The sequence below is a fragment of the Malus sylvestris genome, chromosome 12 (assembly GCF_916048215.2).
Source record: "Malus sylvestris chromosome 12, drMalSylv7.2, whole genome shotgun sequence".
NCBI classification, from domain to species: Eukaryota; Viridiplantae; Streptophyta; class Magnoliopsida; order Rosales; family Rosaceae; genus Malus; species Malus sylvestris.
Genome location: NC_062271.1, coordinates 20,194,227 through 20,218,994, shown reverse-complemented (window position 1 = coordinate 20,218,994; position 24,768 = coordinate 20,194,227). Strand labels below are relative to the sequence as shown.

Below are 24,768 nucleotides of genomic sequence, written 5' to 3'. Positions count from 1 at the left end.
CCACGTAGATCTGAACGGGTTAGTAAGCCACCTAAGAGGTATGGCTTAGACAATGACTTTGATGAATTGTACCTTCTAGGTGACAATGAAACAAATGAGGACCCTAGAGACTACACTGAAGCAATGTCCGACATTGATTCAAAGAGATGGCAAGAGGCCATGAAATCCGAGATGGATTCCATGTATCAAAATCAGGTCTGGACTCTTGTAGACCCTCCAGAAGGTATTGTACCAGTTGGAAACAAATGGGTCTTCAAGAGGAAGATAGGCGTTGATGGGAACGTGGAGACTTATAAGGCTAGATTGGTAGCCAAGGGTTACAGGCAAAGAGAAAGGATTGACTATGAAGAAACTTTCTCTCCTGTAGCCATGATTAAGTCCATTCGGATTTTGCTTGCTATAGCTGCGTACCATGATTATGAGATCTGGCAAATGGACGTGAAGACGGCCTTTCTGAACGGCTACCTAGAGGAAGAGCTCTATATGACTCAACCCGAAGGTTTCGTGTCCAAGTCTGAAAAGACTAAGGTATGCAAGCTTCAAAGGTCCATTTATGGACTCAAGCAAGCCTCCAGGAGCTGGAACATTCGTTTCGACACTGAAATCAAAACGTTTGGTTTTACTTAAAACGAAGACGACAATTGTGTTTATCAAAAAGTCGTTGGGGATGCAGTTGTATTCCTAGTGTTATATGTAGATGACATATTACTATTCGGGAATGACACTGCAATACTTTCTTCTGTAAAAGTGTGGTTGTCCAAAACCTTCCACATGAAAGATTTAGGAGATGCATCTTATGTACTTGGGATAAAGCTCTATCGTGATAGATCCAGAAAATTAATTGGATTATCCCAATCTATGTACATTGATAAGGTGCTAAGTAGGTTCGAGATGGAACAATGTAAGAAAGGCTTTCTTCCTGTAAGACATGGAATTCACCTTTCTAAGTCCATGGAACCTAAGACTCCTGAAGAGATAAGGCATATGAGTAGAATTCCTTATGCTTCAGCTGAAGGAATATTTTGTAAAAACATGTTCATTTAAGCAACATCATATAGCATGCAATTAACAATTAAAGGCGGAATCATGCTAGCATGCACTTAAAAACAAAACATTAACCAAGAAATTCAAAGCCTAGTAGATTGGTGAACCATTAATCAACTCAAAACAAAGTGAGTTGAAATTTATACCTTTGAAGATTCCTCTTTGCATAAGCAAAGGCTAATCACCCAAAGAGAGGGCCTTCATTCCTTGCATCTTAAATCTATGGATTTGGATGGAAGAATAGGTTTCTCCAAGTTCCCAAAATAGGGAACCTCTAAGTCTCTTCACCAAGGAGAGATTGGAGAAGAAATGAGTGACCTTGGAGTAGTGGGATTGCAAGATGCACCCCCCAAGGGGCCGGCCTCCTAGAGAGAAAATGGAGAGACAAGTTCTCACCAATTTTCTCTAAAAGAAACCCTAATGAATAAAAGGCTATAAAGTCATATTTATACCTTTATTCATTTAAGTGGCAAACTTGTAATTAAAGCAAGTTCACTACCCTTCCTCTAAATGGCCGGCCATGGGGTGTTGTTTGGGCTTTTGGGTCTTAGTGAATCATTATTCATTAAGTTGTCATACAACTTAAGTCAATGGGCTTGACGTTCGAAGCCCATTGGGCCTTAAGGTCCAAAACCTATCTCGAGGTCTTTAACGAACTTATTCGTTTGATTAATTAACATATTAATTAATCCTTGCCATAAATAAATGATTAAACCATTTAATCATTCTTACTCATCTCCATTGTTTCTTCAATCTCCACCTTACACGGTGTGCGATCCATTAGGTTCCTTTTAGCGAGGCAGTGGGCGATTAAAACCATTTTATATCGATTGTGAATTGAAACTTACTTTCAATTCTCCCTTTAGTGATTACACACGTTTAGGGCTTCCACAAACCATGAGTGACACCTTGCAGCATATCATGGTTACCCAAGCTAATCAGAAGAGGTAGAGAAAACCTATTCAGTTTGGGATTACAAATGCAATACGGTCTTTCTCTAATACAATACTCTTGACCACATTGTTTGGTTTGATAGTTTATTTATTCATGTCTACTATCCAATGTGATTCGTGTGCTTATATGATTTCCTTGAATGTGATTTAGAACGACTTTTCTAAATCTCATTCATACTCTGGCCAGAGATTCTAAATCATATCATAGAGTATTCTCCCTCAAACAGTTTGAAGGTTAGAGATCCCTTGTTGCGCATTCACTTGCCTCCATGGCTAAGTGGCTTAACCCCAACGATGCCGTGGACACCCCGATGGGGTGACTTTGACATAATCCAAGATCAAGGACTTAACCACAAGACAACTGTGATGCCTCAGGTCAAATGACTAATTTGCATTATCCCAAACATGAGTTCTCATGTGACATGAGTATGAGAACTCTTCGTTGATCACGTTCAGTGAACTCATTCTCTACTGAGCACCTACGTACTTGTCTTGATGTCACACACACCAATGACTCGAGACTAGTCACTCTCCCTGAGAGAAGACATAGCACGTACCGATCTTGATGGACTGTCAATGCCCAATTGGCAATCCTATGATCAGGAACATTTAGGATGTGTCTACGAAAGAATGGTCTCATGAATCTAACTTCATTAGATTACATTCTTCCAATCACATATTCCTTGGACTTTATCGTTTAAGCATATAACATTTATATGAGACGGCTCAAACAATAATCTTTGCCCTTTATAGTTAAACTAGATTAGTTTAACATGCGAAATGTCCGTAAAGTATCATCATATGATTGGTTTTAGGGCACATTTCCAACAATCTCCCACTTGCACTAGAGCCAATCAGCTTGGTCATCAGTGATGATACCTCTTATGTAGTCATTTCATAAATGGCTGAATAGTAGGCCTAGGCAATGGATATCTATATGTTATCCATAGAAGCAACCTTGAGAATAACGACGTCACCATTATACATGATTCTCAATCATGTGGTTCAGTCTCTCATTTAAGTTCGGACCTTGATGAGACCTTGATTCCCTGGCTTGAGCTATCGCCCCATTAGTGTCATAGTGTCGATACACTAGATACACTTTCTGGTTGGAACCGAATAGAGAGTTCATGAATGAACTTTCACATCCAAACAACATTGTTGTAAGCTTCTTTATGGCAATATATTTTGCATTCATAATGGAACACACTAAAGTCATTACTTTAATGTTTCCATCCAAATATCTCTTTAGTCATAATAAAGAGATATTCGTTTATCTTTTCATTCATAATGAAGAAACATCCAATGATGGATTAGATTCATAATCTAATACATTTACGCTTCCATTACGTTACTCTAATTCTTCCTCATTCTTTGAGGAATCTATCCTTTAGTATTTCTTAAATACTTAAGGACTCACTTGACAGTTGCCATGGTTCTGATCCTGGGCTTGCACTGATATCGTCTTGTACCGTTCTAGGTACAACTCATATCAATGTTTTTCATACAATGTGAAATACATAAATCACCTTTATGCGTATGCATAAAGGATTCTTATTTACGCATTATTTCTTTGGGAGTCAAAGGGTACGTTCCCTTTGAGAAGAGCTACCTCCTAGTCTCACTAGAGTTGTTCTTCTGATTAAAGTTTATCATCATATGAGAAACTTCCTAGCATCTTTTGTCTATTATTAGGGATTTATATAATCAAATTATATCTTGAAATCTATCAATATAGATTTCCATCCCATGTATATAGACAATGTCTCCCATATACATTCTATCGTTATAGAATGCTTAAAGTCATAACTTTAACGAAGAAATATTCTTTTCATTTCCAAAATTAATATATCATATATATATTCATATATATCACATATATATTTATATATATATACAAATTTAGGAATGTGATTAACTCCCACTAATCTTTTGTAAACCTAGTAAACAAAAGATTCATTTACATCTTTATGAGAAATCAAACGATTTGACCTTTCTCTCATAAGACGCTTATAGCTCCCACTAGCTTGCTAAGATCCATGATGGATGGATCTCTACAACTTACATGTCTTGTGATTCATAGTTTTAGACATATATTATTAAGACTATCTTAATAATGGTTTCGGAAACCTATATTATGTCCAAACATTGAATCACCATTTAGTTGTAGCTAGCAATCTTCGAATTAATTGAAACTAAGACTACGTCAAAAATGGTTCCTTCAAAGTCAACCATTCTCTTTGATTGTAGTCACCTTAAGCTACCAATTAGCTATTAAGGTTTCATTATTTCGAGTCAAATGGTACTTTACCATTTCCTTGAGTATATATCATATATACACTCAATGTAGTCATAAGGATTTTCATTCTTATTTCTTTCGAATTAAGAGGTGCAACTCTATGACATAGTCATAAAGTTCAAACCATTCAACTGAGACGGTTTATAAATCCTTCTCGACTACCTTGGAGCTTTTGGTATAGGAACTAGGTAGTTATATTTGTTGATTATTATCTTGTCTCTCAAAGAACCATTCTTTGAGTTCTATCCCTCGTTCATTTGCTCTTAGGCAAATCACATTGTAGGATTACAATGAACTACCCAACAAAACAACATTTGTTAGTTGGTATATAGAAGCGATATCCAAAAGTTAATTTAAGGATATCCCACAAGATTGTTATCAAACAAATATTGCTTATTAGCACACAACCCCAAATCTTAACATGTTTTAAGATTTTGTCTTTCTTTCCAACTACATCTTATGGAGTCATGAAAATATTGGAAGATCTTCTAATTTACAATCATATTGTTTTAGAAGTATATATCCTATATATGGGTAATAGATAACATCTAACGAACTAAATCTCATTCGAGTTCGTTCTTCTCCTAATGGAGAAATACATTATCTTATGATGCTTATTTCCTTAATATCTTTCAAGGAAACTGTTCTAAAGTGTTACCTTATCTTGGATCAAATCTAAGGAGGTAAATACTTTAGACGTCTTACTCATCAACTTACATTACTTGAATTCTTTGAAACCTTTTGCAAAGTATTCGGACTTATGTTTATTTAAAATAAACTATAGTCCAACCGAGGGTGATCTTCGGTGAATGTCATCCAACATGAGTAGTATTATGTTTGTGGACAAGTGCCACTAACATCTAAGTGAATTAACCTCAACAACTTTGTGATTCTTTCTTCTTTCCAAAAGAATAAAGATTCGAACATTTCGCCTCTATACAATTTTAACAAGAAGGTATTGGATCCGGATCTAACAATCCAAAGCATCCATTTATTACCAACTCGTAATTTATGTTTTTAGAGGAATCACAACTTAGTTGGGATTAGTCACTACCTTGCAACCTTTTGGGTTTTAAGCATCATTATGTTCTAAACAGTTAACACCACCATATTATCTCTACTATAGAGACAATCAATTAGATTACCATAATCCAATCATTGATTAATAAAGAACAATGTTTTGTCAAACAAAACATTTATCCATTTCACATAGTGACGGAATTTAGTTCCTTAAAATTGGAATATAAAGACAATCTATGTTTTTCCAATTTCTTTGGTAGTTCATATGAGGAAGTAAGTACCATCTGCTTTCGCAGAGATCTATATTTGATTCACTTTCCGAATGTGAAGCACCTTTTCCTTCTCTCATATATCTTCTACTTCTTATTAGTCACACTTTTACAACGATTGTAAAACATAGTTACTAATACGGAATCAAGCATTCAAGTAGAAGAACCAACTGCTTTGAACTTTTCAAGAACAATTTACAACACCTTCGAAAGGTGTGTTCTTGACATTTGCAAGACATTTCTTGCAAATACCCCTTCCAATGTCCATCCTTTCATAAAGAAAGTTTGTTCCCTTGGAGTTAATTTTATCTTCTTTATTTGACTTCTCCTTTGACTACAATAGTCATGGTCCCTAAACTCCCACTATCTCTCTTGAAACTTATTTCAATTGTGTTATACACATCAAACATTTTGGAGAGCATGTGGTTATTGTTCACTACATAGTTTACAATAAACTTAGTGAACCATTAGGATAGGGGCACTTAGGTGAAGTCCTTGCCTAGTTTCCGTCTCATTAAGTGGTTTATCACTTCAACACTTAATGATTCAAAATCATTATAAGTCCATGTTAATGGACTATTTTTGTCAACCAACCATTATGTTCTAAACATAATTACAAACCTTCAAGAGTTGTACAAGGCAACTCTCATTTCTTCATACAACAATTTGTAAGTGAAGAAACATGGCACATAAAGTGTCCATGCCTTTGTGCTTTCTTCTCAAGTTCTTTGTTCATTTAACAAAGAAACAAGCACTAGTGTTTGCATTGACTAAGGGTTGTTCAAAGCAACTATTATTTCTTCATACAACGATTTGTAAGTGAAGAACTAATAACACTAAAAGTGTCCTTGTCATTATGCTAATCTTCGTAAGTTCCTTTGTTCATTTAACAAAGGATTAAGTATTGGTTGTTTGTGTTGTCCTCTTCATGACAGACCTTTCTAACATGTTCTTCCAATGATACATTATCATTAGGAAGATTGTGAGGATGAGACTATTTAGGTACATATACAATCCATTTAAGACAATCTTTGGGATTGTGTTACCAAGTCCGGAAACTAAAGCATTCGGCTTTTCTTTGTCAAGTGTTGGATAGCGTTTGCAAATATATTGGTAAACAAATACATAACGAATATAAATTGATTGATTTTAAGCCATTTGATTCGGGTCTTTAAATCAAATAGCACCACCCACTATTTTTGGCAAATTCCATATCCCTCATTGGAATTCGAGAGTTTTGGATGAAACTCCTAGTAGGTTATGGGAGGCTCACTATTACCAAGCCCACCTCAGAAGAACTCCATATTGGCTAGCAACAATAATAATGAGATAGTACGCTTACTCATTTGCAACTAATGCAAGTACCCATCTTATTTGGCCTCTAGAGAATGATGCCTCAGAAGAACTCCATATTGGCACCATTGCACTTAGTTAAGTCATTCCCACCATGCTAGTTCAAGTAGGGGTTCAAGAATGGCCTCAGAAGAACTCCATATTGGCCATACTCGTTGCCTACTTTCACTTCATCATATGTTTATAGGCTTCTCCTGAATGTAAGCACATACTTTGCAACCCCAGAACTGGACGAATACATTGTATGAGTCACAAACGATTGAAGCCTACCACGGTGGAAGGCCACGAAAGAGTGTTCAAAGCACTCTCACGCTTTTCAACTTAATATTGGTTTGGTTGAGGGTTTTAGGTCTCATCACATATAAACATACATTTTAATCTCTATTAAAACAATTTTGGTCCTATTACAACTATTGGTCCATATGATTGTTTTAGTTGTATATAATACTCCCACTATGCTTTTAAAACGGTTTTTAAAGCAAGAGTATATGATACTACTAACATAAACTTTGCATTCATTTAATGGACTATATAGTTGCCTTAGGGCCTTAGGATGACTATGAACCTTTGTTTAGATTCAACACGAGCCTTGTGTTGAATCTCGGTCTAGGGATGGTGATTGATTTTAGTTACGCGTTTAATCACATTAAGGCGTGTTGTCTTAGGGGCGTTGGACCCAACTACTTCATTTTCATGCATATCATATAAAGCAAGAAAGAAGTACTTCAAAGTAAAGGTGAGCTTATGCTCATTACAACATTTGCATAAAACAAATTACTTTAAAGTAAAGAAGAGCTTAAACCCTTTTACAACATTTGATCAAATCAAATTACAACCAAAATCTAATCTACACATTCCCATGGTTCAAACAAATTTGAAACGGCCTTTCACATAGCTCAATTATATTAGGCTTAGGTTCATAATCACCCTTTAATTAATTAACACTTTAACTAATTAAATTGAATGCAACATTTTTCATTTGGTTTTTTGTATCCATAAAATTGATTTAAATGGAGCTAAACAAAATGAAAATCCAATTCTCATTTAAAGAGACAAAACAATTTTGTTCTCTACCTAATTTGGGCCAATATGCAATAACCACAACTTTTGGGCCATAAAGCAATTAACCTCAACTTTTGGGCTATATTGCAAAACTTTTGGGGTCACTTTGTAAAGACACAAAAGTCCACTACTTCATGTAATTACACTAGAACCCAAAATTTAATCAATGCAAAAACTTCATTAAAGGAGCAAAACAATTTGTCCTTTAGCGTTTTTGGACCTAAACGTAAACCTTTGGGCCAAAGTGCAAATACACAAAAGTATCAAAACTTTATGTAATTGCATAAAAGACCCAAAAGTACTCCCATTGAGGGAGGGCCGGTTTTTAGAGAGGGAAAGGGAGTGGAGATAAGTCCACAAAAATTTGGAAAAATTTTCAACAATTTCATAAAGCCTTGCAAGTGGAATTTGTGACATAAATTCATGCAAGTGATGTGTGTGTAAGAGAAGTACTTCTTACACACCTATCACCATTTCCATCACCTTACACAATTTCTATCACATTAAAACATTTGATAAAGCACAAAACAAAGACTTTATGAAATAAATCAAAACTTTGAATCAAAACACAAACCTTTTTGTTCTTGGCAAAAATGTCAAGAACAATGAAGAACACTCATGAAAAAACTCAAAATTTTCCATGAACATTTTTCACCCAAAAACATTCCAAAACCATTCAAACTTTAGGGAAATAACATCTAACCAAACTAGGGTACATAGGGGTTCCAAAAGTCACCTTAAAACACTTTTAACAAGTCAAACAAGAACCCAAAAATCCACCCTTTGGATTTGGCCGAAAATCCCCAAAGTCATGGCACCAAATTTTAGCTCCAATATTCATGCTCATATGAACTACATCTACAACATTTGAGATGGCAAATTTTCTAACAAAATTTACATTCAAAGAAGCAAGAATAAAGCTTGTAACAATTACAACTTTTAAATCACAAACTATGAACTACAAAACCCAAAAGGATTCACCAACTACTAGACCTAGGCTCTGATACCACTTGAAGGAATATTTTGTAAAAACATGTTCATTTAAGCAACATCATATAGCATGCAATTAACAATTAAAGGCGGAATCATGCTAGCATGCACTTAAAAACAAAACATTAACCAAGAAATTCAAAGCCTAGTAGATTGGTGAACCATTAATCAACTCAAAACAAAGTGAGTTGAAATTTATACCTTTGAAGATTCCTCTTTGCATAAGTAAAGGCTAATCACCCAAAGAGAGGGCCTTCATTCCTTGCATCTTAAATCTATGGATTTGGATGGAAGAATAGGTTTCTCCAAGTTCCCAAAATAGGGAACCTCTAAGTCTCTTCACCAAGGAGAGATTGGAGAAGAAATGAGTGACCTTGGAGTAGTGGGATTGCAAGATGCACCCCCCAAGGGGCCGGCCTCCTAGAGAGAAAATGGAGAGACAAGTTCTCACCAATTTTCTCTAAAAGAAACCCTAATGAATAAAAGGCTATAAAGTCATATTTATACCTTTATTCATTTAAGTGGCAAACTTGTAATTAAAGCAAGTTCACTACCCTTCCTCTAAATGGCCGGCCATGGGGTGTTGTTTGGGCTTTTGGGTCTTAGTGAATCATTATTCATTAAGTTGTCATACAACTTAAGTCAATGGGCTTGACGTTCGAAGCCCATTGGGCCTTAAGGTCCAAAACCTATCTCGAGGTCTTTAACGAACTTATTCGTTTGATTAATTAACATATTAATTAATCCTTGCCATAAATAAATGATTAAACCATTTAATCATTCTTACTCATCTCCATTGTTTCTTCAATCTCCACCTTACACGGTGTGCGATCCATTAGGTTCCTTTTAGCGAGGCAGTGGGCGATTAAAACCATTTTATATCGATTGTGAATTGAAACTTACTTTCAATTCTCCCTTTAGTGATTACACACGTTTAGGGCTTCCACAAACCATGAGTGACACCTTGCAGCATATCATGGTTACCCAAGCTAATCAGAAGAGGTAGAGAAAACCTATTCAGTTTGGGATTACAAATGCAATACGGTCTTTCTCTAATACAATACTCTTGACCACATTGTTTGGTTTGATAGTTTATTTATTCATGTCTACTATCCAATGTGATTCGTGTGCTTATATGATTTCCTTGAATGTGATTTAGAACGACTTTTCTAAATCTCATTCATACTCTGGCCAGAGATTCTAAATCATATCATAGAGTATTCTCCCTCAAACAGTTTGAAGGTTAGAGATCCCTTGTTGCGCATTCACTTGCCTCCATGGCTAAGTGGCTTAACCCCAACGATGCCGTGGACACCCCGATGGGGTGACTTTGACATAATCCAAGATCAAGGACTTAACCACAAGACAACTGTGATGCCTCAGGTCAAATGACTAATTTGCATTATCCCAAACATGAGTTCTCATGTGACATGAGTATGAGAACTCTTCGTTGATCACGTTCAGTGAACTCATTCTCTACTGAGCACCTACGTACTTGTCTTGATGTCACACACACCAATGACTCGAGACTAGTCACTCTCCCTGAGAGAAGACATAGCACGTACCGATCTTGATGGACTGTCAATGCCCAATTGGCAATCCTATGATCAGGAACATTTAGGATGTGTCTACGAAAGAATGGTCTCATGAATCTAACTTCATTAGATTACATTCTTCCAATCACATATTCCTTGGACTTTATCGTTTAAGCATATAACATTTATATGAGACGGCTCAAACAATAATCTTTGCCCTTTATAGTTAAACTAGATTAGTTTAACATGCGAAATGTCCGTAAAGTATCATCATATGATTGGTTTTAGGGCACATTTCCAACATCAGCCATAGGAAGTCTCATGTATGCCATGATATGCACAAGGCCTGATATCGCATATGCTGTGAGCATTACTAGTCGATATCAATCTAACCCAGGATTAGAACACTGGGCAACTGTCAAGACGGTCCTTAAGTACTTAAGAAGAACTAAGGACATGTTCCTCGTATATGGAGGAGCATCAGAGTTGCGAGTGGAAGGCTATACAGACGCAGATTTCCAATCTGACGTCGATGATAGAAGTTCCAACTCCGGATATGTATTCACTCTGAATGGTGGGGCTGTCAGTTGGAAAAGCAAGAAGCAAAGTGTAATTGCTGATTCCACGACAGAGGCTGAATATGTCGCTACAGCTGAAGCCGGCAAAGAAGCGTTCTGGATGAAGAAGTTCATTACTGAACTTGGAGTGGTTCCAACCATTACATCACCAGTAACTTTGTACTGTGATAATAGTGGGGCGATAGCTCAAGCCAAGGAACCCAGGGCACATCAAAAGAACAAGCATTTTGATAGGCGCTTTAATATCATTAGAAGATATGCTGCCAAGGGGAAAGTCAACATCCTCAAAGTTGCCTCAGCCGATAACGTAGCAGATCCACTGACAAAGCCAATGTCTCAAATCCAGCTTAATCGTCATATGGATAAGATGGGTATTAGATACATGGGAAGATGGCTTTGAGTACAAGTGGGAGATTGTTGGAAGTATGCCCACAAAGCCACTCATTTGATGTAATAGCTTTTTGGAATACTTATTGTATTAAACTTTTATATGTTTAATGAAGGGCAAAGCTTATTGTTAATCACTATTTATTGTATCATGTGTTTAAGCAATAAGAGAATCCAAGGAATGTATTTGTTCTAAGAGAGAAGTGATCTAATGAGTTAGATTATCGAGACCTCTCTCTTATGTTCATTCCTAAAACGTTCCTAGCCATAGGATTGCCAATTGGGCATTGACAATCCGCTAAGGTTAGTATGTGTTATGTTGACTCAAACGTGAGTATGAACTAGTCTCAAGTCATTTGGTGTTGGACACTGAGACAAACACATAGGTGCTCGAAAGAGTAATCGAGTACACTGAACGTCGATCAAAAGAGAGTTCGAACATACATGTCATGTATGAACTCTAAAGTTGCAATATGCAAAGTAGTCCTTTGACCTGAGGCATCATAGATGTCTAATGGTTAGGTCCTTGATCTTTGATCATGTCAATGGCATTCCTTCGGATTGTCCACGGCATTGTTGGGGTCAAGCTATCTAGTCATGTAGGCATATGAATGCACAACAAGGGATCTCTAACCTTCCATGGTGGAAGGAGAATACTCTAAGATATGATTCTAAAGTCTTTGGCCAAAGCATATGAATATGACTTAGGAAGTTTGTTCCAAATCATATTCAAAGGAGTCATATAGGAAAGTATCACATTGGATAGTAGACATGAAACAAACTATCACTTAAACAATGTGATTAAGAGTATTGTATTAGAGAATGACCGTATTGCATTGTAGTTGTAACTGGATAGGTTCTCCAACCAATTCTACTTAGCTTGGGTAACCATGATATGCTGCTAGGTGTCACTCATGGTTTGTGGAAGCCCTGAAGATTAGCAAACAACTAATCTTAAGGGAGAATTGAAATGTGGTTTCAATTCACAATCGATCGTTAAGAGTAACATCGCCCACTGCCTCGCTAATTGGAACCTAATGGATCGCACACCACATAAGGATGTTAGTGAAGAAATTATATGAAATGGATAAGCAATTAAATGGTTTAATTGAAGAATGGTCAAGATTAATTAATTAGTTAATTAATTATACGAAAAGTTCGTATTGGGCTTATATGTTGGTTTTGGGTTTCGGGGCCCAAAAGTGTTTTGGTCCACAAGGCCCATTATGTTTAAGTTGTATGACAACTAAAACAAAATGGGCAAATTAGCCCAATAACAAGGAGAGGCCGGCCATTAGGGTGAATGGGCAAGCTTGCTTAATTACAAGTTTGCCACTCACCAAAGAAAATGTTATAAAAGGAACTTTATAGCAATTTTCTCATTAGGGTTTTTCTAATAGAAATTGGGTGAAACTTTTTATCTCTTTTTCTACATAGAGGCCGACCACTTAGAGGATTTTTACTAGCATCTAAAATCTCTCTAAGTCATCCATATCATCTTCACAATATACAACCTTGGTGAAGAGACTTAGAGACATCAAGCTTTTGATGTTTTTGGAGAACAAATCCTTTTTCCTCTAATCATCAAAGGAGCACTAAAGGGAGGAAAACACAAGGAGGATTCAAGGAGCTTGGAGGTGACTTGAAGGCCCTCCACTTGGGTGAATCCCTTGTGTAAACAAGGATGAGCTTCAAGGGTAAAGAATCACTAAATCTTTACTTCTCTTTAATTTTGTTAAAGAGTTTATTTTGGTTCACCATATTTTAGGCTTTGAAAGTCATGGGTTTTATGAATTGTTTTTGGATGCATGCCTACTTTAAAGTGTTAATAGCTTGCATATGTATTCAAATGTTCATACTTGTTCTTAGCTAGGACAAAATTTTTCCTTCAAACCTTATGTAATACAAGAGGTCTACACCAATGGCGCCTACTTAATCACGGTGGAAGACAACTTAAAGATCGGCCTCATCAATGGCAGATTCTTGAAGCGTTACTACCCCTAAACCAAATAAACAATGCTCCTCGCTTGCATGAGCTTAAACTGCACATAGCACAAAGCTCATCGCCTGCACGAGCCTAAACTGCACACGGCATAAAGCTCATCACCTGCACGAGCCTAAACTACACACGACACAATGCTCCTTGTTCGCACAAGTTTAAAAGGCAACATACAATGCTCCTGGTTCCCATGAGCTTAAAATGCGACATACAATGCTTATTGTTGGCACGAGCTTAAAAGGCGACGTACAATGCTCCTTGTTCGCACGAGCTTAAAAGACGACACTCAATGCTCTTTATTCACATAAGCTTAAAAGGCGACACTCAATGCTCCTTGTTTGCACGAGTTTAAAATGCGACACTCAACGCTCCTAGCCCTCAAGAGCACAAACTGTGTATGGCAAAATCACCATCAAAAATGTCAAAACCATAAAAAAACAATCCATCACTCTTTTGAACTACGTCATGACTTGATCCCTCCTCAACCGAGGGTACGTAGGTAACTTGAAACTTCAAAACTTCAAGTATAGTCACATTATCACCAAAAATACAAACACTTTGAAGATTAAGAGCAAATTCAAGAATGTGAATACTTTATTTCTTTAAAGGAAGAATTCAGCTACAAAGTCGTATCACAAAATAAGCAAAAAAACAAAGACGGTTTCTCCAGTAGTCGACAAGGTGTTATTCCAAGTCATAGCTATGCTATGGATGCGATCGCCAAGAAGCTCAAACGAACATGGTGCGAATGATTCAAGATAAGAATCCTCGATGTACACGCCTTCTTATTCGTATTTGGTTGACCAAAATCTGTCACCTTCCAAAATACTTCAGAAGACCACGACTTGATATGCATCGAGTTGTCTTTCATAGGAAGAACAAGCGCCATAGTTCCAGTCAACAGCTCACAAAGCTTTAACGTCGTTCCCCTATCTTGTGAATCACCTTCCTTCGCAAGAATAATGATGGTATTGCTCTTAAAGCACTTGAAAAATATCAGGGCTACAATGAAAACAAAAAAAAAAAAAAACAACATAAGCATAAGGTGGGATGGCAAGGGAAAAAAAAAAGAATAAGGGATTGCTTCACTAAATCAAAAGACATGTAAGACAAACCTCATAAGCGTTGAAAGATGACGATGACAAAGTCACAACGATGAAAAGAAATCAACCACAAAGCTTAAGTAGCACAGCAAGGAGGGCAGCTACAAGATGGTATTTCAAAGCATGCTACAATAGCAAAGAAAACCAAAATGCTATGTAATCGCACTACGCAACCTTGCAGCGATTACACAAGCAGTTTCTTGCACTGCATGACAATGTCACCACCGAGGGAAAACTGCGTCCAAAAGGCACTACATAGTGTAAACTCATTGTAGTCTTTTGTACAGCACCACACGATAAAAAGTGACGCACTGCAACAAGCTCCAAGCAGCAATTACACACAGCAGCAAGCACCAATAGGGCACGGCACAACAGCAAGCACAGTGGTAGTGCACGACAAAGGAATTGTGAAAAAATACACACCCAATTGTCCTATAAATAAGGGTCAATTGCCTCCTAATGTTATAAAGAGAGTACATACCAAATAGCAAAAGGAAAATAAAAAGAATGAAGTACATTCCAACCAAAAGAAGGAAGCAAATTCCAAGCAAAAAAAAAGGCAAGTTTCAGCCAATCTGCGCAAGTAGGACATTTTTTGTGATAATTCAACTTTCCTTAGGAGTTTTGATGTAAGGACAATTGAAGAAGGAAGCTACGAGGCGGATGATCGCTGTGTCCAAATTTCATAATTTTCTCTGAAGCCAAACTTTCCATCTTTTAAAGTTAATCCCGCAGAAGTTGTTTTCCCGTCAGAAATGCTCAGCTGTGGGAAAATGATGAGTTAAAGGTTTTCCCGATTTTTCCTAGTGGTGTGCAATATATGCCTGAAAAGATAAGAGATAAAACTACGTTTCCCTTATTTGTACAGAATTTTCTAGAAGAGAAATCGACCTCAAACTTGGCATGCAAATTAGATGACGTGTTTCCCAAACAAAGGACAAGTCTTCAAATTTCCCAAACCAAAAGGGAAAATACCCTCTTTGCCATGGAAAAGAAAAAGGGAAAGGGAAAAAAAAAATGCAAATCCTACTCACCCAAGGACAAGCATTAAATCTTTCCAAAAACTTGAAGGAAATCACTAAAGCTTTCCAACATCTTGAAGAAAATCACCCTCATTACCAAAATTGAAGGAGATTCCTACCTAAGGAAGGAAGAGCGTTTTTTTTTCCCACAACCACAAGGAAAAAGTTCAAAATACACCAAATGTATTTCGTCAAAAAATTATGGAAAATCAATACGCACAATAAGTATGTGCTGATTTATCCATTTCCAAAATTTCTTTCAAGATCAAGCCTCTATAGCTCTTGAAGAAAAAAAAATCATTTATTCAAGACCAAGCCTTTACAGCCCTTAAAATAAATTTTCATTTCATTCAAGATCAAGCCTTTACGGCCCTTGAAGAAAATTTTCATTTCTTTCAAGATCAAGCCTTTATGGCCCTTGAAGAAAATTTTCATTTCATTCAAGACCAAGCCTCAACGGCCCTTAAAGAAATGTTTCGTCCAAGAAATACGCCTCAACGGCCTTTGAAGAAATGTTTCGTTCAAGAAATACGCCTCAACGGCCCTAAAAGAAGCAAACTAATTTAAGATCAAGTCTCGATGACCCTTGAGTTAGAACATTTACATTGTAGGACGTCAAAACATGTTTCCTACATGTGACAAGCACATGACTACAACACACCTTGAAATGGGGGCATTTGTAGACATGTAAATTTTGTTGCATGCAAATGATGCATCACAAAGCTCCACGTGGCATATGACTCATCATAAATAGACAAGTCATCAATGACATGTGACACAAATCAAGCAAAGGAAGTACAAAACCTTCCCAAAAGTCGGCAAAAGGGAGAAAATCCCTCTTAAAATTGACAAGGGGTCCAAATTGCTCCCAAAACCGGAAAGTAAGCTACAACATCTTCACAAAACAAGCAAGAATTGAATATTGCTCACAAAATAGGTAACAAGCCCTACAATTCGGCCAAGGTAAGGGAAAGTGGCTAAAATTAAGACACAAAACATGCCTAAATTCTCCTATGGACGAATCAAGACATAAATTAAAGCCAAATTCATCCAAAGGCAAGCTTTGAGAAGTCTATAAATACAAGGTCCTCAGACAAGTATAAAGGCCAAGATGGACAATTTCCACATTGAAGAGGTCGACAATTTCTACATTGAAGGGCCAAAATTCTCACAAAATGAGAACCTCTGCCAAATCTTTGAAGACTAATACGCTGCCAAAACTCTCTTCAAAGAATGCACAACCAAAGCCGAAGCTTTCTTTCGACCAAAGCTGAAGCATTCCCTTGAAGAGTCAACAAGCACTTGTACCGATTCCTTCAAGACTTTGTTGCAAGCTTAAAACTTGTAACGACATTCGATTCAAGATCAAGTTGCCAAGACCCTTGAATCAACAAAATTTCACATCAACATCACCTTTGCCGGAGGTCATATGCAAACCTAGAGGTGAAGACTATCCATGCATTGTTTCAAGCTCAAAATTTGAAGCAATCGTTAAATTGTTCGTCTGAGATCAAGTCATCGCGACCCTTGGATTAACAACCTACGCATCTACATCAAATTTGAAGACTGAATCGAGGAAAAATTGTAAACAGAGATTGTAACATACAAATTCAAATCAATACAAATCTACTTTGTACACGTGTTCTCGTTTCATTCGATACAGAACTTTCGTCTTTACATAGGCATCATCACTATATTCTCCTGACTCTCCTCAAAACTCTGTACTTTCCTGGGTAAGGATTTTGAGGTATATGATCTCCTTCTCCCTCCATTTTAGTATTAGCTCTTTCTATCTCTTTTTTGCTTCTCCATTGGAGTTGTCTTCTTCCACCTTGTGTGGCTTTCTCAAACTTGACATTTCCATAAGCTTTTGAAATGGTAGAGATCTTCAATGAGTTCATATGGGCTTTATGCTGCCTTTGAACCCTCCTTATCATAGATGCCCCCATCTTTTTAACAAGTCTTCCATCATTTCCAACTACATACCATTTTAAGCCGAGTCAGGCTGAATCTTTCTTAATGACTGGGGGAATTGGGTTCATGTTATCTCTTTCCATCCTTGCCTTGAACTACTATGATAGCTCGGCTGGGGAGGTTTCACTTTTACCCATCTTAGCATCTAGACTTCTTTATCTTTAGCTTCTTCAGATACCTCATAATTCCTGAATGCCTCAGATAAGTCTTTTGGTTCTGAATCTCCACCAAGTTTTTGGAACACATTTTTGGAAATTTCCTTTTCTGCTGCTCGAATAACACTTATGCGAGCATCTTATTCTTCTATTTCTTTTCTTCTAACTAACTCTCAGTCAATAATGGTACACGATGCTAGCACCTCTAATTCACATTCACATTGGCACTTATTGCATAAAACCACTCCCAAAATTACAACTGGTCGTGGTCTGTTGGGCAATCATTTAATACCTTCAAATGGCCTAATAGCTTGCCTTCTCTCACCCTTCTCTTTCCAAGTAGCCCTTCATTTTCCTTTCTCAACCCAGTTAAGGTTAATCATGTTGATTGGGGCTTCTGGGAATGGATTTGTGTCAACCATCATGTTACCTTGGGGTTTTTCTAACAACAGTTTCCCCTTGATTATGAGGTCCTGGATCCAATCCCTGAACTGGACACAATTGGCAATGGAATGGTTGAATGTGTAGTGAAGCTTACAATACTTTTTCCCTCTCAGCTCTTCTGGCTTGGGCATCTTTTTAGTATTGTCGAGCAAGATCACTCTAGCCCTCACTAACTTTTCTTAGATGTCAGCAGCCTTGGTTAAATCAAATGAATAAGTTTGGTACTTCAGGGGCTTTACAGGCACAAATTCTTCGTCATTCATCATTACCTTCTGACCCTTAACAGGCTGGACTAATCCCTTTACTATCAAAGGTTTGAAATGAGTGGTCATCTCTACTATGCACAACTTAAGTCCTTCTTCCATATTGCTATCATTATCTCTCAGCTCTGGTCATTCGAACTCCAATTGGTGTATTGAGGCTTTGTTCTTGTAGAACAGAGCACCTTAGACGAATGCTTCACTTACTGTTCCTCAGTCAACAACTTTTCATACTTGGTAGCAGCAATCACCAACTCTTGCAGCTCATTGAACTGCACATTATAAAACTTTTTCCTTAAAGGTAGCCTTAGAGCTTTCTAGGCAATGGTATGAGCTGGGCATGATTGATGGGAAACTGGCACCTCATCCTCGTCTTTCTAAACCTCATCATAAAGTCTTCTGTCGACTCATGCTCATACTGTTTAACCTCCACTAGGTCATTGATCATCATCTCAGGCTCCACCCTATAAAACTGCCCATAGAAAGCCATCTACATCTGCCCTCAGTTGGTAACGAAATTGGGGGGTAAAAAAGAGTACCACTTAGATGCCAAGCCCACCAGTGAATTCCCAAACAACCTTAACTTGTAATTAGGATTGTCTTCAAATGCCACGCAGTAGTTGGAAAACTTGAAAAATATGGTCCCTGGAAGACACATTATAGTCTTCCCCACTAAAGTTAGGAACACGGGCATCCTGAAGTTGAAGGGAAAAGGGTTTTGCTCATCAATATACTTTGGGTAAGGCTTCTGATATGTGATCCTGAACAGCTGGCGAGCCTGTGGTTTCGCATTTTAAACCACCATCCCCACTTCGGGCTACGCTCATTGCCCGAGAAAGCCTCCCTCTGTGGTTCTGGCTGTCTCTACCTAGCTTTCCTTACTTTATTAGCCAACGGTGGTGACCTATAAGGGGGGTTTGCCTATAGTTGTGGGCACATCTTTTCCACTAGACTCTCCAACTTTCTGAGTCATTCCAAACTTCCTTCCTTCTAGCTCGATCAGCCCCCTACCATCTAGTAGGAATATTAGAGGGTTGGCAAACTTGTTTCCTGGATCTCTTCATCTAGCCGACTAGACTCGGGCTCTTCTTTCTTCTTTCCCTTATCTTTCTTCTCCTCAAGTAAAGGAAATAGAGGGATCACTGGTTCCTTCTCAAGGCTTGCTTCCCTGATCACTTCCCTACATAACCATCTCTTGGCGTGGAGTACTCTAACTTCAAGCTCCTCTGCAGAGTTTCTGTTAAGGAACAGAGTCTGCTAACTTCTCATCGGGTTTCCAGAGTGATCTTTTCCATACTTCTCAACACTTGCACCATGGTGGCTTGCAAGTCTTCATTTGACATGTCTGGTCTTGTTGGACTCTCCAGAATGGCAGGACTTTGTAGGGATGGAAAGTCTTTCGGGTAATCTGTCATGTCTGATCTTGTTGGACAAAGAAGTTACCCGTACTCTGTAGTTCACCTGAAAGTTCATTCCTTCCTTCTTTGTTTCTTGGCATAAAGACTATTGGGTCCCACTGGGCATGCCATAACCATGTTCGGGCAAGGATTTCCCTCGCATAGCTCCCTAGGGATTTGGCACTTGGTGTGTAGTCGGGCTTACACTTGCTTCTTGGTGTGCTGCAAGAAGATTTCGTAGTTAGTTTGAAGGGTGACTTTATAGGGCCTTTGATGTAGGCCTTGAGGCTCGCAATCAAAGCTAACAAGGATCTAGGCATGCCATTGTTATCTCAGTATAACAAATGTTGAATAGATGTGATTTAAGTTGATTACATGCGCCTTAAGTTACTTAAACTTTTTGTTATCAAAGGATTGTCACAAATAGGTTGAGTCTGCATTAGGTTCTTTTTCTTACCTTGTAAACAAGGACTTTTAGTTCATAATCTTGTATGTCCAAAATGAAAGGAGTTCAGGGCCCTCTTAACCATATCCTTGAACATAGTTTGTTCTTAATGAAAATAGGTTTATTAAGTTAACCATATTCGAATGCAAATAGAACTCTTAGCTAGAAAATAGTTGGAAATAACTTGAATGCATGCTAAAAAGTACATTAAGCGACAGATTTACTAAATAAAAGTACAAACAAAGAGAGTCGGGCAAGATTTCACCTTGTCTGGCAAGGTCGAACGTCTTGTAACCACTTCTCTTTGAGTTTATAGAGTTTGTAAGGTAAAAGGGATGGATGGTAAACAGGTTTTACATGAGGGAATCGATACTACAACACTTACGAGAAGGTAGCAGAGCTTTTACACTAAACAAAAGATAGATTTTCTAAGGGAACTATAGCTAAAAAGACTGAATCTAGACAATTTTCAACTTTCTGGGTACAAACTGGCTTGAGAGTAGAGTTTGTATGTCTTTTGATTGATTGGTTGAGTGTTATTGTCTCTGATGTCTCTTTCTCCTTTTATAGGCAATTTGGCCTGACTGCTTTGGCTTTGTTCTTGGTCAAGGGCTTTCAAGGGCAGTGAGTCATCTTGTATTTACACCTTCATGCCATTAGAAAGTGCTTTTTGGGCTGGTGGTGAGTTGGTGTCTATCAACTATCACTTCAATTATAGGCACGTGGCCTATGCTTTAGCTGAAATGGCTTCAATTTGCTTCAAGCCTCTTGGCTGGGCTTTGGGCAAGTCTCCATTTTGCTATGACACCATTGGGCCTCATTATCATTAAGCCCAATGTTAAATAATAACCCAAACATGTTCAGTTTGGCTTGTTTCAGTGTGTGACAAGGATTTGAAAATACTTGTATCAATTCAAACTACTAGTGGGTTTTTAGTACATTAATTAGCTTCACTATTTTAGACTAGTCGAATCCGAATGTGTAAGTTTCATGGTAATTAAACAGAGTAGTCAGGCACTTGTTTTAGATCATAATTAGCTCCATAAAGCATCTCCAACAGAGAGATGCAAAAACTATATTTACATCTCAATTATATTTTCATAAGATGTAAATGTGAGTTCTACTCCAATGGAAGAAATGTACATTTGAGATCTATTTAATTTTTTTCTCTTTGATTTGTGGGACCCACCACTAAAAAATGTTTAAAAATGTAAATTGTGGTTTTTATTTACATTTTCAGGCTAAGATATGTATTTTACATGTCTCTGTTGGAGAGTTTTCCGGTCAACAAAAAATGCAAAACACACATTTCAAAGCATTTTGCATCTCCTATAGGAGATGCTCTTAATAACTAAAGTTTTGATAGGAGATACTCTTAGTAACTAAAGTTTTGAGTGTTGCTCCACGAGTTTAGAAAAGTAGGTGAATCATGAGTTTCAAGTTTTATTTGCTTTTCAAATTTTATGAATGTTTGCTCATTGTTTATTTCAATCCAAAATGATTGAGGTCGAGTTTCTTTCAAGTGGGGGGGGGGGGGTCTGATGTAGGATAAGTTGAGTCAAACTTGATGAAGAAAATTTAGAAAAGAGAAGTGATTCAAAATCTATAAAAATAACAGACGTAGGACAAGATAGGTTTATGTTAAAATGACATATTTAGGAAATAGAAGTGATACGAAATGCTTCTATAATAACACTGTAAATGTAGACCAAACATTATGGTTAAAAATCAGTGTTACACATGAAATGTTCTTCTTAAGCGTGGCTATCATAAAAACAAAATGTTCGAAAGATGCCTTGTAAGGCCGAAACATAGGTAGGGAGCCATGAAAAAACTAGCATGTGACGTTAATTTTTGTCGAGAAAAGAAAAATTCATGAATCCGTCACTAAGTGTAACAACACAACATTAATTTATATTTTAGAATAAAATGTAATGACTGACTTCTTGCATAATTTTTTTTTAACAAACAAGATTATCTAAATTAAGCATCACAAAAAACTAGCAATAATGTGATCCAAATTTGTTTTTAGCGAGAATCAAATCTAAAATCTCTCGCATATAAGTAAAGATTAATACCACTAAATTCTCTAAGTGGTGACCTCATGCTTAATTAGTTTTGAATGATTTACAAATAAAAAGGCTAGGGAGGTGGGAAAAAGAGCAAATGTCAAGTTTAATGAGGAGGAAGTAGCGGGTCAAAGCCCAATATGAAACTGACTGCGTTCTGCCGTCTTCTTGGACGGAGAATATTTTCCGAATTTTCATTATTTTTTTTATTACAAACGATATTGTTATTTAAAACTAGTAAGCTACATTAAGGGAAGATGAGAGCTTGAACACGATATGCAGTGAGTTTTAAAAAAAAAGCCCTAACCGTCAACACAATCCACTGTTTTCCCACATTCTCATTATTACTTTTTGCACTTCTTCTTGATTGTTTGTAAATTTGTTCAATTCATAGGCTAAAAAATGTGTAAAGACTCAAAGAAGTCAAATAGTATTGCAAGTAGTGGATTGCTCTAATGGTTAAAAGTCTTCATTTCCAATTCACTGCGTTTCGATTTTAAATCTTCCTTCCTCTTCTTAGTATGAATTAGTGTTAAATATCGTATGTAATAAAATACTGTACAATTTTCTGTTTAGAGGAAGGCGGAAGGAAAGCCCACAACGGAAGGCTCATACGAAGGATCTTTATATTTCAATGGACCTCTGACCTATCCTTTTCTGGTTCAAACATGGATTTAGCCCACATATATACACAGAATTCTTCATACAACAATTTTCTAATCTTTTTCTATTTAACATAATTAGACATACTTAAATTATCGGTAAACGAATCAAACACACCAGATTAAACGATCATACTTAGGTACGTAAAATAAAAGACAAGACTTGGAAAAACAAAACAAGAATTAAGTTAAGAAAATCAAAGTGATAATTCAATTAATAACGTTGATAAAATTAATGATCGAATAAAATTTGGAACTAATGAGAATAATAATGGTGAGTCCTCATGGTATGTGACAAGTACATCAAATAATTATGATGCAAAAGCATCAACATTTGGTGCCATCTTCCCAAACAATAACTTCAAGTCATTCTCCAACGGTGTCAAGTTCAAATCCATCTCCAAGCTCATAACTCTTTTACTATTTGACCTTGTTAAGACTGGAATCTTCGACGAAACAACTGAAGGAGCGTGAGGAAAACTGGCCATGTTCATATTAGAAGCTTTGTGCCTCCTCATATGACCACCCAAGGCTTGTCCCATGCCGAACTTTGATCCACATATCGAGCACTCGTGTGTTTTAGCCTTCTTGTCAGGTTCATTTTTACGGTCTTCATCATCATGACTCGTCGATGTTCTCGGCCTCTTGTGGCTCGCTCTGTGGCCGCCGAGAGCTTGGAACGACGCAAACTTCCGGTTGCAAGTTTTGCACTCAAACACATCGTTTGAAGGCGAACATGTTTTGGTCTGCATGCCACATGATAGTAGCATTAGACACTTTGCCATGTCTAAACCCTTAATTCCAAACCCTAATTCCTCTGCTCTCATATCTCTCTTCATGTCTAAGCAAAAGCAAACGTACAAATGTCTCAAAAAGTTGAAATGCAAAATGTTGTGAAAGGATGAAGCTCCTCATCCAGTTGTGGTTTTATTTATAGAGGATTTTTCTTCTAGTGTTTGCTTGTGCCGCGTTAAGGAAACAGCAAGTGTGGTGGTTTTTTTCGTAATCAGAGTTTGACCTTTTTTGTTCTTTTGACTTGCAAACGTTGTATTTTTGCAATGAATTTAGAGTTTACACAATATATACCGTGGGAGAGTTGCCCAGTCTTTGGCTTGAAAGCAGGTAAATAGGACCAGTTATAATTGTTGCAGCGAGTCGTCAGTGGAGGGCTATCCGGCTATGTCTATGAACTCTGAAGGAAGCTGCAAAGCAGCTTCTGAGTACTTCGGATGTTCTAAGCATTGAAGTCAGAAAAACACTTTTGTTAAAAGCACTGAGATTTACGGAATAATCACCTAAACTAAGCGTCGTACTTAAGAAGGAAGTATGATGCATAGTCCTTACCAAACAAAGTGGTAGAAAAGAATTGGCAAATGAGTTAATAATGCACCTAATTTCTCTGTTTATTTTAAGATAATAAAATAATAAAGCGTGGGCTGCCTGCCGAATGCAGAGGAAGCTGAGAATTTATGACTAAATTGGTTTTCCTTCTATGATTTTCTTCTCTTACCCATAGATGCAAAAAGAAATTACATGAAACGGAGACTCTAATGTGGCAGTATTCCAAACCAATCACCCGGCGTGTTGTTAAGTCTTGATGCCAAGGTGACATCCCAGTGTAGGCAAGTCTTTCTCTGCTATCTTGTATAGCAAGTAAAAGAATCTCATGCCAAATTCTGGTTTCACACTCAACGGTACCACTAGAAGAATTTCATGACAAATTCTAGTTTTCGTAAGATTGTTTTCAA

The 24,768-nt window shown here is 37.3% G+C and overlaps 1 protein-coding gene across 1 annotated transcript; it reads right to left on the bottom strand.

Annotated features, from left to right (window-relative positions):
* Window positions 1-23,203: 23,203 nt before the first annotated feature.
* Window positions 23,204-24,534, bottom strand: LOC126592229 (zinc finger protein ZAT11-like). Its single transcript, XM_050257953.1, has 2 exons — window positions 24,531-24,534; window positions 23,204-23,927 (listed from the first exon to the last, which is right to left on the bottom strand). Exons 1-2 carry the CDS (start codon window positions 24,532-24,534, stop codon window positions 23,332-23,334), a joined length of 600 nt encoding a protein of 199 aa, XP_050113910.1. The 3' UTR covers window positions 23,204-23,331.
* Between the last annotated feature and the right edge of the window lie 234 nt (window positions 24,535-24,768).